This window comes from Blennius ocellaris (genome assembly GCF_963422515.1).
Source record: "Blennius ocellaris genome assembly, chromosome: 6".
Taxonomy (NCBI): Eukaryota; Metazoa; Chordata; class Actinopteri; order Blenniiformes; family Blenniidae; genus Blennius; species Blennius ocellaris.
This window is the reverse complement of record NC_137655.1, coordinates 26305171-26318581: the sequence shown is the minus strand read 5'-3', so window position 1 is coordinate 26318581 and position 13411 is coordinate 26305171. Positions and strand designations below refer to the sequence as shown.

The 13411-nt window shown below is 45.2% G+C and overlaps 1 protein-coding gene across 1 annotated transcript in view; it reads right to left on the bottom strand.

Annotated features, from left to right (window-relative positions):
- The window catches only part of man1a2 (mannosidase, alpha, class 1A, member 2), a 229906-nt gene extending 219831 nt beyond the window's left edge, over positions 1-10075 (bottom strand). The window contains exons 1-2 of the mRNA XM_080498671.1: positions 9879-10075; positions 8036-8574 (exon numbers count right to left, since the gene is read on the bottom strand). Of these exons, the coding sequence (XP_080354797.1) occupies positions 8036-8349 (314 nt within the window). The 5' untranslated portion in view covers positions 8350-8574; positions 9879-10075. The remainder of the gene's footprint in view (positions 1-8035; positions 8575-9878) is intronic.
- Positions 10076-13411: the final 3336 nt, after the last annotated feature.

Here is a 13411-nt window from a genome sequence, read left to right as displayed (position 1 = left end):
AAAACAAAACAACGAGTGCAAAGCGGAGGATGTAAACAACAACAGAGGATTCATAAGGTCCAGATCTGCTGCCAGGCTGAGATTACTGTTGTAACGTCACATATCTGTGGAGCTCTAAGCCCCGCCCACTTTTTAACCTACTTTCTGCAGGAAACGCACCAGATTTGTCTCTGGGGAGCTTTACCTTACTGCTCCGTACCGCTTTACCTTACTGCTCCGTACCGCTTTACCTTACTGCTCCGTACCGCTTTACCTTACTGCTCCGTACCGCTTTACCTTACTGCTCCGTACCGCCTCCTGCAGCAATGCTGCATTGTGAAGCTCATCTCCTTAGATTTTCCCTTCACAGCGGAGAACATAAGGCCCGTGGGCCAAAAGCGACCGTAGGAGTGTCCAACCTGGTCCCAACAAGCAAGGAGGTTTTAAAGGATTAACACAAGTTGGGGTTTTTTTATATTTCATTGTATTTTGCACCAGAAGGTTTCATTAAAATGTACTTTATGTTCAGATTGTAATCATTTTTAGTACAAAGTGTTTGATCTTGCAAAAAAAATATAGACAATTTCATTCCATACACTGTGACAATGAAAATCTTTGAAGTGTAAATATAAAGATTACAGCAATATTTTACCAGTCTGGTCACTCAAGATGCAACTGGACTGTATGTGGTCCCTGAAGTGCATTAAATCTTATTTTACGTATATATATTGTATACATCTTTATATTGGTTCAGTTATGTGCTTTTAAATAATCATAACATTTCACATAACATTTGTTTGGTTCATTCAGTATCAACTGGTCCTACAAATTGAAATGGGTTTTTTTATAACCAATTCATCGATTAATCAATTATTACAATGATCGTTAGTTGCAGTCCTAAAACACACCCACAAACCGGACAATTCATTCTACCTCTGTGCAATAACATGTCCACCCTGATATGCACTGATAGTACTCACACATCTTACTGGCTTTTCTATCTGTTTTTGGATTCACGGCCTTTAACTATATTTTTACCAATTTCATTGTGCACTGTGTGATTTTATTTTATTTTTAAACTACAGTGTGATTTTATTCTCCTGTCCTGCTGCTGTGACACTGTACACTTTTCCATCTGTGAGATTAGTAAAGGATTATCGTATCTTGTTTGTCACATGTGCTTCAATGTGAACCTGCTCTCCTGTGTGAAGAACTCAGGGCGCCGATGGCCAATCTGACAATATTGGTGTTGTCTGGCAAACGCCAATGGCCCTGCAATGTCGGGCTGCAAGAACAGGCCCCACTTGTGGACGAGGGCCCTCATAGCACCCTGGTGAAGTGTGTTTCTGACCGTTTGAGCAGAAACATCACATTGGTGTTCTGCTGGAGGTCGTTCTGCAGCTCCAGCAGCTCCTCCTGGTCCTTCTTGCACAAAGGAGGAGGTAGCAGTCCTGCTGCTGGCTTGTTGCCCTCCTACCCCCCCCTCCATGTCTCCTGGTGTCCTGGCCTGTCTCCTGCTATGTCCTCCATGCTCTGGACACTGTGCTGGGAGACACAGCAAACCTTCTTGCCACGGCTCCTATTGCCGTTTCATCTTGGATGAGCTGCACCACCTGAGCAGCTTGTGTTGGTTGTTGACACGCCTCCTGCTGCCTCTGGACTGACAACACCAACTAAACCTAAACATCAGCCAGAAATGACAACAACAGTGTCACGGTTCCTGCAGAACCTCTCCTTCATAGGAGTCGCCTTGCTAATTGCCTCTCATGTCGTCTATTTCATTTGCACAACAGGTGAAATTGATTCACCATCAGTGTCGTCTCCTAACTGGACAAGTTGATTTCACACCAGTGTGATGAACTTGGAGTTACAGTGTGTTGTTCAGGTGTTCCCTTTATTGTTTGAACTGTGTCGTTGCCACAATGAGTTTGTGTGTTCTGTCACACTAACTCATCTACAGGAGACATTTGTCCACGTTTTGTTTGGTAAAGGACGCGGTGGCGAGGGTGGCAGAGCATATTATAAACAAACCTCATCCCAGAGGCAGCTTTAATTTATCCCCAGGAGATAAAACTTCAAAGCAGAAAAAATACTGCTTCTATGCCAAAGGAGCCAAAGCTCCACCTGACACCTCCACACAAGATTCGAGACGCACTAATCCCCATTTCCTTGTTTATCTAATTAATCTATTCCTCAGCACCGCCAGCAACAGGCTGCCAAACAGTATCTCCTTGTTCAAACAATGATAATAAATACCTAATCTAGTCTAAAAGCACGCAGAATAGTGAGTGAGCCTAAACACAACACCCACACTGTTTAACAGGAATGATGCTGGAGTTAATATAATATGACACTGAGGCACACGGTGTCTGTGCCCAACAGTCGGACAACTTATTTATCCATGTAAGATTCTTTGTAGGTGGATTAAATGTTCAAAGGTTAATGAGCTTTCTATTGAAAATTTGGCAAAGTAGAACCTGTAAAGACCAACCCACCATGGTTGACCATTGCCACATAACAATAAGACCTTCACCTTTAAATCAGAGACTTTATTGGTTTGTCTGATAAAGTCACAGCAAAACATCTGCCGTCAGTAACCTAGTCTTGTTATGACAGTTATAAAGTTTCCTGTAGTGTCAAGAAATTGATCAGTGACTTGTGATTTGTGTTTAACACAACATTTGTCACTGAAATAGCCCAATATATCAACTATACTGTAACAGAGATATAAAGAGTGGTGGAAGAGAGGAGATGTGACTGAACATTTAACAAAGCCATAAGCGCCGACATGATTTACTGTCCATCATCCTAACGAGAGACGTACGACTGGACTATGTTTCATAAAGACACAATATTAACCAAACAGGAATAACAAAAAGACAGTTCAGTAATGTGCAGATGGGTACGAAGCTACACGTTCCTCCGTGTTGTTTTGAAGCCAGTGGAGTTACATTTGGCACCTGAAATATTCACCAAGAGCAGATGGAAAACGGATTGATAACCTCTGCACACCCGAAAGCTTTTGTAAGGCTGTTAACAGGTTGAACTTGTAACACAGACCTGGATCTGTGGGGACTTCTGCAGCCAAACAAAGGAAAGGTAAAATTATTACGAGTCGGTCTGTGTTCCTGAGGGTCTCTTTAAATGTTAGCGTGGCTCATTTTCCAGAGGCTGTGTGAACCCTGCTCCTCTGGAGCCCACTATGATGGTTTTAGGAATAGCTGAGGCCGCTGCTGCACAAAGCAAACTCAACTATAAAGAAATAAAAACATGAATATGTCAAGGTCAATTGTTACGACTTTGTATTTGCATAAAACTGATTGAGAGATCTCAAAGGTCAGAATATTCCTCCCACTAAAACCAGAAAATCACAAGACACTGTGCTGTCGTCACACGTGTCCTCACAACTAAAATACCAGATATACCATTTATCTTCTTTTAAACACTCCAACAATCCACTTTGACAAGTATGTCTTCATTTGAATCACATCAGTAAATACAAGTGTTGTATGTTGTCAGATTCTTCAAAAATTAACTCAATAAAAGCACTCGAATCTATTTCTTGTTGTCACTTTAAAAAAGCAAATTCAAATTGAAATTAAAAAAAAAAGAAAAGAAATGGATTTGGTGGCAATGCGGTATGGTTCACAGACCGTGGCAGTGACCATAAGATGGGAAGCGGAATCGGAGGTGGTGGAGTTACGATGCTTGGGCGAGCAGAGAGGACAGGACTACCAAGGAGCACATTAGAGGGGCGGCTCATCTGTGCACCAGATATGATGTCAAGACTGGAGCTGCCAGGAAAGAAGGGGAAGAGGAAGGCCAGCGTAAAGGTCCGTTGACGCAGTGAGCAAGGACATGCAGGCCATCGCTGTGAAGGAGGACTCAAAAGATTGAAGGGACTGCAAAGACATTTTTCTTTCACTGAAAATGGAAAAAGTAAGAGGAAGGAGGAGGAGAAAGGATGATGTAGAAGGGCGAAGTGGGAGAAGTGAGAAGATCTGGGACAAACATGGAAGAAGTCGAAAGAAGAGGAAATAAGAAGAAAACCAAGCAGAGTGAATGAACGGAGAGAAGCCAGTATTCAAAATGACCCAGAAAGAGCATCACATTTTCAAGGAATTCAAGCCTGATGTTTCCTCTAAATCTGACTGCTGCACAAACGCAGACGCATCAGCCGAGATCAAACTATGAGGATCCTGACTAAGATTGTTCTACGAGCTAACACACCGGAAAACAACGATGAGTCACACTGCAAACACAGAACTGTGTCATGCTCGTCTTTCAAAGTTCCCACAGTCAATCAACAAGCCCCTTCTCAGCTCATCTCAACCAGAACAGGAGGGGGAACCACCCCACCCCCACCTCTCTGAAGAAAAGTTATTGTAACTCCACAGTGTTTTATGAAGAATAATCATCATTAAAAGCAAGCCATTTCCTGGGGTTTCACGGCCAAAGCACTTCTCCTCCAGATTACTCTTTTAATCGCCCTTTGTTGGATTTTTCAATCCAACTTCTCTGGCAATTGAACTAAAATGTCAATGAGAAGTAGCCTCCTCATTGAAACAAGAGAAACTTTTAGAAAACAGTTTCAATTTTTCACGGTGTATCCAAACCCAAACAGGGACGGTTCTGAATGAACCAGTCAAGACTAGTGAGCCATGGGTTGCACGAGTCCTGCAGACTTTGCACCCAGTGAAATATATTTTGTTAAACAAAAACACTTTCATGTTTGGTTTGAATCGTGATCATTGAAATAACAATAGACTTTTTTAAATGCGACATTTTGTGTTGCAGGTAAATCATCTTAAGACTTTTCTTCCCTGATGGTACACGGCAAAAAGAACCTGCCTCCCTCACCACCTGCCTGCTGTTGTGTGGTTAAATTGGCGTTTGCACTTTTGCTTAGGCAATGGCTTCTGCACGTCGTGCAGCAACAGCTTGAAGTTCTCCAGTTTCAAAATACTGCAAGATGCCGTGTAACTGTACTGTATACAAAAGACTGCTTCTTCATGTATTAGCTCATATTTGTGCATCATTGTACATTACATTAAAACCATGGAGGTTCACACATGGGAAATCTTTTTTCCCCCAAGAGGGCCGGTATGTCCTGCACCTCGGTGAATTCAAAATAAATGACATATGATTAACTGTCTGTCAAAATTCATATAAATATTTGTTTATTTGATCACTATGTGTGCAGCCAAAATAAGGTTGAAATGTCATACATGATAGTCAAATGTACATTTTATTCTGCCCTTCAGAAAAATCTTGTGTTTCGATAATAAAAATTGTGATTTTAATAATCCTTGGGCATACAGAGTGAGAATGAACAGTTGTGCCATTTTAATTTCATATGCACAAGAAGACCAAAGGCAGCAGCCAAATTTATGATATCCCTGCATTTTTTGGTTCATTTAAGGTTTTTCATGTCTGAATTTCTTTATATATTTTGAAATTAAACCAAATCATAGCTGAAGTGTTTACAGCTGATTCAAAACTCTAGTGTCATGCTTTCTAGACCAACTTCTAGACCAAGAGTTCACAAACCTCTTGTTCTGATCACACTCCTTCTCCTTTTGCTGTTGATTCTGCTGCTGCCATGTTAAAATGAAGTTTTAATACTGATCCAAATCACACATTAACCCCTGCCTGGTATGTCAGCGCTGCATCACAAGCAATGTGGGTGTTGTAGACCACTCAGCTATGGGGTCAACCCAGCACGGTCTCGCGTGCCTGGAATGTTTGCTTGAGAGAGTTGCCGTGCCAGGCATCGGTTAATGTCTGTGTGATTGAGATCAGTATTAAAACTTCATTTCAATATCTTCCTCATTCTTTTAGTCTCAAGTTTCCAATTTTATTTTCAACAATACATGATGATATACGAGCAGAATATAGTTTATTAACAGAAATTATCCAAAATGCTGCTAAACTGAAAAAAAACATTCGGCTTTTGTGCCAATGGAATCGAACTCGGGTCGGTGGAGAGCCCTTGTCCCAAGTGGAGGAGTTCCAGTATGTCGGGGTCTTGTTCACGAGTGGGGGGAAGATGGAGTGTGAGCTCGACAGGCGGATCGGTGCAGCGTCTACAGTTATGTGGTCGTTGTATCGGTCCGTCGTTGTGAAGAAGAAGCTGAGCCAAAAGACGAAGCTCTCGATTTACCGGTCGATCTTCGTTACTACCCTCAACTATGGTCATGAACTATGGGTCATGACCGAAAGAAGGAGGTCCTGGATAAAAGCGGCTGAAATGAGTTTCCTCGATAGGGTGGCTGGGTACACCCTTAGAGATAGGGGGAGGAGCTCAGTCACCCTTAGAGATAGGGGGAGGAGCTCAGTCACCCTTAGAGATAGGGTGAGGAGCTCAGTCACCCTTAGAGATAGGGGGAGGAGCTCAGTCACCCTTAGAGATAGATAGGGGGAGGAGCTCAGTCACCCTTAGAGATAGGGGGAGGAGCTCAGTCACCCTTAGAGATAGGGGGAGGAGCTCAGTCACCCTTAGAGATAGGGGGAGGAGCTCAGTCACCCTTAGAGATAGGGGGAGGAGCTCAGTCACCCTTAGAGATAGATAGGGGGAGGAGCTCAGTCACCCTTAGAGATAGGGGGAGGAGCTCAGTCACCCTTAGAGATAGGGGGAGGAGCTCAGTCACCCTTAGAGATAGGGGGAGGAGCTCAGCCACCCTTAGAGATAGGGGGAGGAGCTCAGTCACCCTTAGAGATAGGGGGAGGAGCTCAGTCACCCTTAGAGATAGGGGGAGGAGCTCAGTCACCAGGAGGAGCTCGGAGTAGAGCCTCTGCTCCTCCACATCCAGAGGAGCAGCTGAGGAGGCTCGGGCATCTGTTTGGGATGGACGCCTCCCCAGGGAGGTGTTCCAGCATGTCCCTCCGGTAGGAGGCCTCGGGGCAGACCTAGGACACCTGGAGGGACTATGTCTCTCTATGGCCTGGGAACACCTCAGGGTCCCACCAGGAGAGCTGGAGGAAGAGTCTGGGGTGAGGGAAGTCTGGGTAACCCTGTTTAGACTGCTGCCTCTGCCACCCGGCCCCGGATAAGCAGCAGACAATAGCTGGATGGATGGATGGATGGAATAGGACAAGTTTCACAAGATAAAAGCATGAATCTGGAGCACTAACTGAGAAAGAGACCAAACACTGGACTGTTGTTACAATTTCAGGAAGTAATACAATAATCTAAATAAATGGAACAAGCATACTTCACTGCATTGTTGGGCTTCCTTCAATTTAAAATTGCTGAACGAAACTCCAGGAGATGCATGTTGGACGTTTCGTTAAATGATAGCTCGCTGCAACAGGCAATGATCTTGTTGACAATTCAACACGAATGTGCTTTGCAATAAATACAAGCTCTTAAATATTTATAGGTTAATGTCTTCTTGCTGAGAGACATGTTCAAAATAAAAATTCTCTTTCGCTTGCCATTAATTCATTAAGCTTTATTCGTGTTTTTCAACCCACACACACACACATTGTGACCTCAGTAGGGGTGACTGGCCAAATAAGTTGCCATTCAGCGCATGAATGCACGGAAATGTAAGCTATTCCAGTACAGTCAGCCTTGTGCATGAGGCACAGTCCTAGTAAAAGGTATGGACACAACTCCTCCTTCAATGGTTTTTATATAATATGAAAATTACTGAAAATGTTAAAACTATGAAATAATACAAGGAGATATGCATTAAATATTCAACAAGTATAAGGTTTTGTGTTCTAGATTCTTTGTATTCAATCAATCAGCTTCATGAAGTAATGACCAGCAGTTTTAGCAGGTTAGTCTTTTCTGGCCGTATTAATCTGTTTGAGGACGTCTGCTGGGTTGTCCAGAGGTCAGGTTGTGAACAGGGAATCATCCTTTTTGAATATTAGTTGAAATGGAATTATAACAAGAACCATTGAACAAAAAGGCAAGAGTCCTGTTACTTTACGGCAAGAAGTTCTGGAAGTCCCCTGAATGAAACCGTCTCCCATGAGGGGGCAACTTCGCCAATTCTGATATTGTGAGGACAACAGTTCCTGCCACAATAAAAGTGTTCCTCACCTGTGTCTGTGCTCGTCGTGTCCTCCTTGTCCGTGTATGACCACCTGTCCAGAGGCGTGCTTCCCCTCCTTGGGCGTGTCGATGTGAGGGATGAGCACGTCCTCCAGGCCCAGGTCGAAGCGCTTGTGCTTGGAGTTGTCCGGGAGGAAAAAGAAGGCCCCGAAGCATAAAGTGATGAAGGCACTGAGAATCAGCAGGAGGATGAACTTCTCCGAAAGCCTTAGCGTGGCCCGGTGGTGCGAGAAAGAGGAGGCGCCTGGCGACAGGGTGGGAATCCTGCGGCCCGACAGCGGCAGCAGAGCCGGCGTCGTCATGTTTGGACTCTTGAAACGCTCCCAACTCGGGGAGGGAGGGAGGGAGGGTGGGAGGGAGGGAGGGAGGGAAGGGGCTTACAGGTGCCACAGGTGTTGTTGTAGCAGCATGCAACGGCTGGCCGACTTTATTATCTCATCCCTGCGTGGGTAAGTCCAGAAACGGAAAAGGGCCGAGGTCCCTCGGTGAAGGAGTGACGAGTCAGCAAGAGAACGGTCATGACGACTCTGGGGAGAGGAGGAAAGAGAAAGGACACGTTACACGCACGCCGTTATCACCGGGAGCAGATGTGATCGTCAGAGAAATCTAAATCACAGAAATATTATTCCGGAGCTTCATTACTGGGAAAACTGCCACCATTTTAGTCCTTTTTCTCTCTTCATTTCATCCACTCGTTCCTCAGCACTCGGTGTTCTGTCAGGATAGAAAAGCTGATGCCCTTTATAGTCTTCCCTTTGTCTTCTTTCATTGTAACCACTCTTATGGTCTGGGTGAGCACTGCCTGACAGGCTTCTATTGAGCCTAACAGCTCTGAATTACAATCAAACACATGGTGACAGCATCCAGAAAATGCCCTGCCACATATCTGGTGGGAGCTGAATTATCAAAAGTAATAAACAATCCTCTCCCAAAGCTGCAGGTGAATTTAACAACATGTCATCGAAGAACAAATCTCTCCTCTTTTACCACACTGGCACAAAAAACACTTAATCCTTAGGCTGTGAGAGAAATGACAAACATATTGTCCAGGGAGCTTTGAGGGAATCGAGAGGCGGCGCAATATCTGCGTGATCAGCTGCCCTTTGCAGAATGAAACCAGCTTTTCTCCTGTGCTGTATGTCCTGCCTCCAGCCTGGTCGTGATGAAATGGCCAGAAATGAGAGCGAAATGAGGAGTGAGATGAGCCTACATGCTCGCATCTGACAGAGTCGATTGGAATAACAATTCTGGCCAAACAGAAAGAAAAAGGGGGTGGAGGGTGTTTGTATCTGTACATCCTCGGTGCTGCATTACATCTGAATGGTAATTTCTCACCTCATCATGCACATTCGTGTCTGCTTCAAGAGGTTCAGTCCAATGCGTGAAAGGATGGATGACAATAACAGCCCAGCGTCATAACGACACCCAGTCCGCAAAACAGTCCCGTTACACGTTTATTCAAGTCCTCTGCCTCACGATGTGTCAGCAATCCCCTCAAACACAAACCAAGTTCATCCCCTTACAAGTCTGCGCGAGCTGATTAGCTCCAAACACAATGCTAAGCTAACGGGGCGAGCTAACTCTGCTAATACGAGCTAACGGAAGGGGGAAAAATAACAAAATACGCCACGGGGGAGGGAAATATTCCCGGAGGAGGACGGAGAAGGAGGGGAAACACCCGACACGAGCAGCCGAGGCCGGTCGACCAGCCCTCCGTGTGGGTCGGCAGCCTGACTGGGAGCTATCTGAAGCTACACTGCTAGTGCCCCGCTAGCGTGTCGGGGACTGACAGCGACGGTCTCCCGTGCGGGGCTCCGCGGCGCATCACCACCTTTTCGCGTGTGCGCGGTGAAAATCCTCGATGCCCGGCTCGGTTCCCGGTCTGCTGGCGTCCTCATCGTCCACGGAATGTTCCAACACGCTCCGGCAGAAGGCGAAGCGCCGTACACGACTCAGAGCCACATAGCGTTGCCAGCTCCGTGGGCTGTCGGGGGGCTGCTGACCGCTCCGGAGGACCGCAGTGACGGAGCTCCGCTACCGCTGCAGCTGCCTCTACTCCGGGATCAAGCACCGGCGAACCAGCCTGCCCGACTCGGGGACCGGCGCACAATTAACCCGTAAAGAAATAACGAAGAATAACAGCGACAGCTGTGTTTTCTCCCGAAAAAAATATCCCCCACGTTCATAAGACAGTCCCCCTTGGAAACACATTAAAATCTGTGTTTTCTTTGCGCTTGTGTGATTTATTAATTTAAATACAGCATATTTTCACTACGTCCGACTTGAAAATAATTTGATGAATACCCCTTGCTGAAAAGTGCAGTACGCGTCTGAACAACTGCAATAATAAACATTATGTTGTACTTCATTTTTCGTGGTTTATTCTGAATTTATGTTGAACAGGTTTTGTTCTGATGGGATTTTATGTTCTTCACATACACGTCACACGACACACCATTATAACTATAGTAAAAAAAATACAAATGAATGAATGAATGAATGAATCACCATTTTTCACACATTCAAATTCTGTTTGTACAGATATGCTCAATTTTCATAGTTCATATGTTATGTATTATATGTCCATACAGCTCTAGAGTATAGATATTCACTTATAACTGGTATCCACACAAACTTAATCATGAAAAGCTTTTTTGATCCCACATCTTATATCTCAGGTAATATTTGATATGTTCCTGATCCTGAATGCAATAAAACTAATGTTGTAACACTCAAGAGCTGTAATGGCCTTGGACTTTATCTCAGCTCCTTGACAGCTTGGTCTTGGTCTTGGTCTTGGTCTTGGTCTTGGTCTTGGTCTTGGTCTTGACTCGGTTTCGGGTTATGTGGTCTTGGCTACAACACGAGCCTGGTTTGTTTTCACTGCCTATAATATTTATTCATCAGTTTCCGATTTTCCTGTTGGTATTTAATATGTACAGGATATAAACGTAGACACATGTAAATTACTATGAACATACACAAACACTTACATAACCTATTCCATATTTGTGTGGATACATCCTAATCATGATCAATGACACTATAACTTCTTCCTGGTCAGTGAATGAGTCCACACTTCTTACTGATAATAACAAAAAGAATGTATTCTTCTGAACTTGATTTCTTCATTAAACACCATGAATACAAAAACAACAAATGAATATTTCAATTAATACTGTAGTGCCGCACTGCGCATACAGGGCCCAGGAGACTCAGGAATCCTCAGGAATGTCTTTATTGAATCACACATACATGCGCTGATGAGGGTTGCGCTCAGCCGCAACCTCCCCATGGCTCAGGGTGTCACATACAGTGGTGTGCAGTCAGGGCCAGCACTGCTAGCCCTGTCAAAAATGATTTTTCTTTCTTTTTTAATAGTTAAAAAGTGATTCTGGAATCAATTAAGCCACACAAGTTCTATCCGGCAGAACTTGTGCGGTATAGTCCATTACGGTTCGCGTTTCAACTGCAAGAATTTGTGATTTTCCGAAAACAACCGCTCCAAAGGTGGACGCTTTTCCGCTACCCTTCCGTCGGGGTACCGGGACCATGGAACGCGTCTGAGTTTGAGGAGCCGTCTGCTGATTGGTCAGTGATTTACTACACGCCCTCAATATTGTAATGTGTCAGCTGGATGAGTGGTCAGCTTTGCACTGGTTGTTTTCTTTTTTTTTCCTTTTTCCTTTTCTTTGCTGCTGAACTTTCGTGATGGTCATGAAAGAGCGGCTGTGAGGTAGAGGGAGACCGGGGCTCGGGACTTTGCATCGCGTCAGAGCTTTCTGTTTGCGCCGAGGGGTGTGCCATGCAGGTGCGCCGCGCGGCGGGTCTGTCTTTGCATCGCGTCTGTGGTGTCAAACGCGATGCAGCGGCAGTCAGCGTTCTGTTCAACAGCGGTCATCACCGCTGCATCGCCGCTGCATCGCCGCTGCATCGCCGCTGCATCGCGGGGACGGACTGCGGATGTGATGCAGAGACGCTCGGAGCTCAGAGCCTCCGTGTTCCGGCGCGGAGCTGCCAGAGCACGATCAGCGCCGGAGTGGAGTGGCTGCTCCTGCATTTGAGCAGAAAGCTCAGGGCTCCCGTGTCCCGGAGCAGCGCACCGGCAAGGCTCTGTGCCACGACCAGCCGGGACACGTTCGGGTGCGGGGCAAGTCGGCCGGAGCGTTCACTCTCTCAGAACCAACACGGAAGTTGTGGCTGCAAAAAATAAAAGTTAATTAAACAACCAGTGTAAAGTGGAGGATGTAAACAACAACAGAGGATTCATAAGATCCAGATCTGCCACCAGGCTGAGACGACTGTTATAACCTCACATATCTGCGGAGCTCTTAAGCCCCGCCTACTTTATAAGCTCCTTTCTGTGGTGGAAACGGGTACTGGATTTGGCTCCAGTTACGCTTTGCCGTACCGCTCCGTAACACTCCGTTCTGTCCCCGCACTTTTGTGCAGTGGAAATGGGGCTTTAGTGACTTTAGTAACTATATCTAGAAAACGACTGGTTCTATTTTGTGGAGTTAAATCTCCTATGTCCTGTAAACGCATCACAGCTCCTTTCCTCTGCTGGGGACCAGCAGTAACTTCATTGCTAACCTCTGATCAAAGCTGGACCTGCTATTGGGTTAAAATGTTGAGTGACAGTATCATCAGCCAATCAGATTCTAATGTGTTATTGACGGACCTCCTCAGGGCCAGCAGAGTTTCTAGTGCTGGTCTTGCTGTCGTCATTGAAATGAGCTTGACTGATTGGCCCATGGGCAGGTGGTGATGACTCTGTTATTATCTGCTAATCTGGAATGATGGCGGCTGATTTAACAGCAAGATCGATGATACAATAGAAGACCTGCTTCAGGACCTTTTTCAATTGTGAGTAGCAGAAGACCGACACCAGAAATGGACGAGTGAACTCAGACAAACAAAGGCTTTGTGCAGCATTTTACCACAGGATGGATTTGTTTTTTTTAATCGTAAAGTGGTGTTTCCCATACAATCATGCACACAGACAGACAAGCGTGCATGCATGACAGGAGTGCACGAGACTCGTCAGTCCCTACAACCACCCCCCCACGCCACACCCACTTCGTGCAAACCTCTTGGAAACACTGGGAAATGATCTGATGGTGAAGCTGCACAGTGGTGTCTGTGTGTGGTTGTTGATCAGCTGTCATGTCGGTGTGGATTAAGGTGGACTGCTGGCCCTTACTGAAACACCACTACACACTGGTCATATATAATGCACATGAATCACATGTAAGACAAAGACACACAGATTCACAAACTGTAACTATAAGTAAAGACACACCAATACACAAATGACAACAGACAGTGACACTAAAACTAAAACACGGAACTATAACACATAAC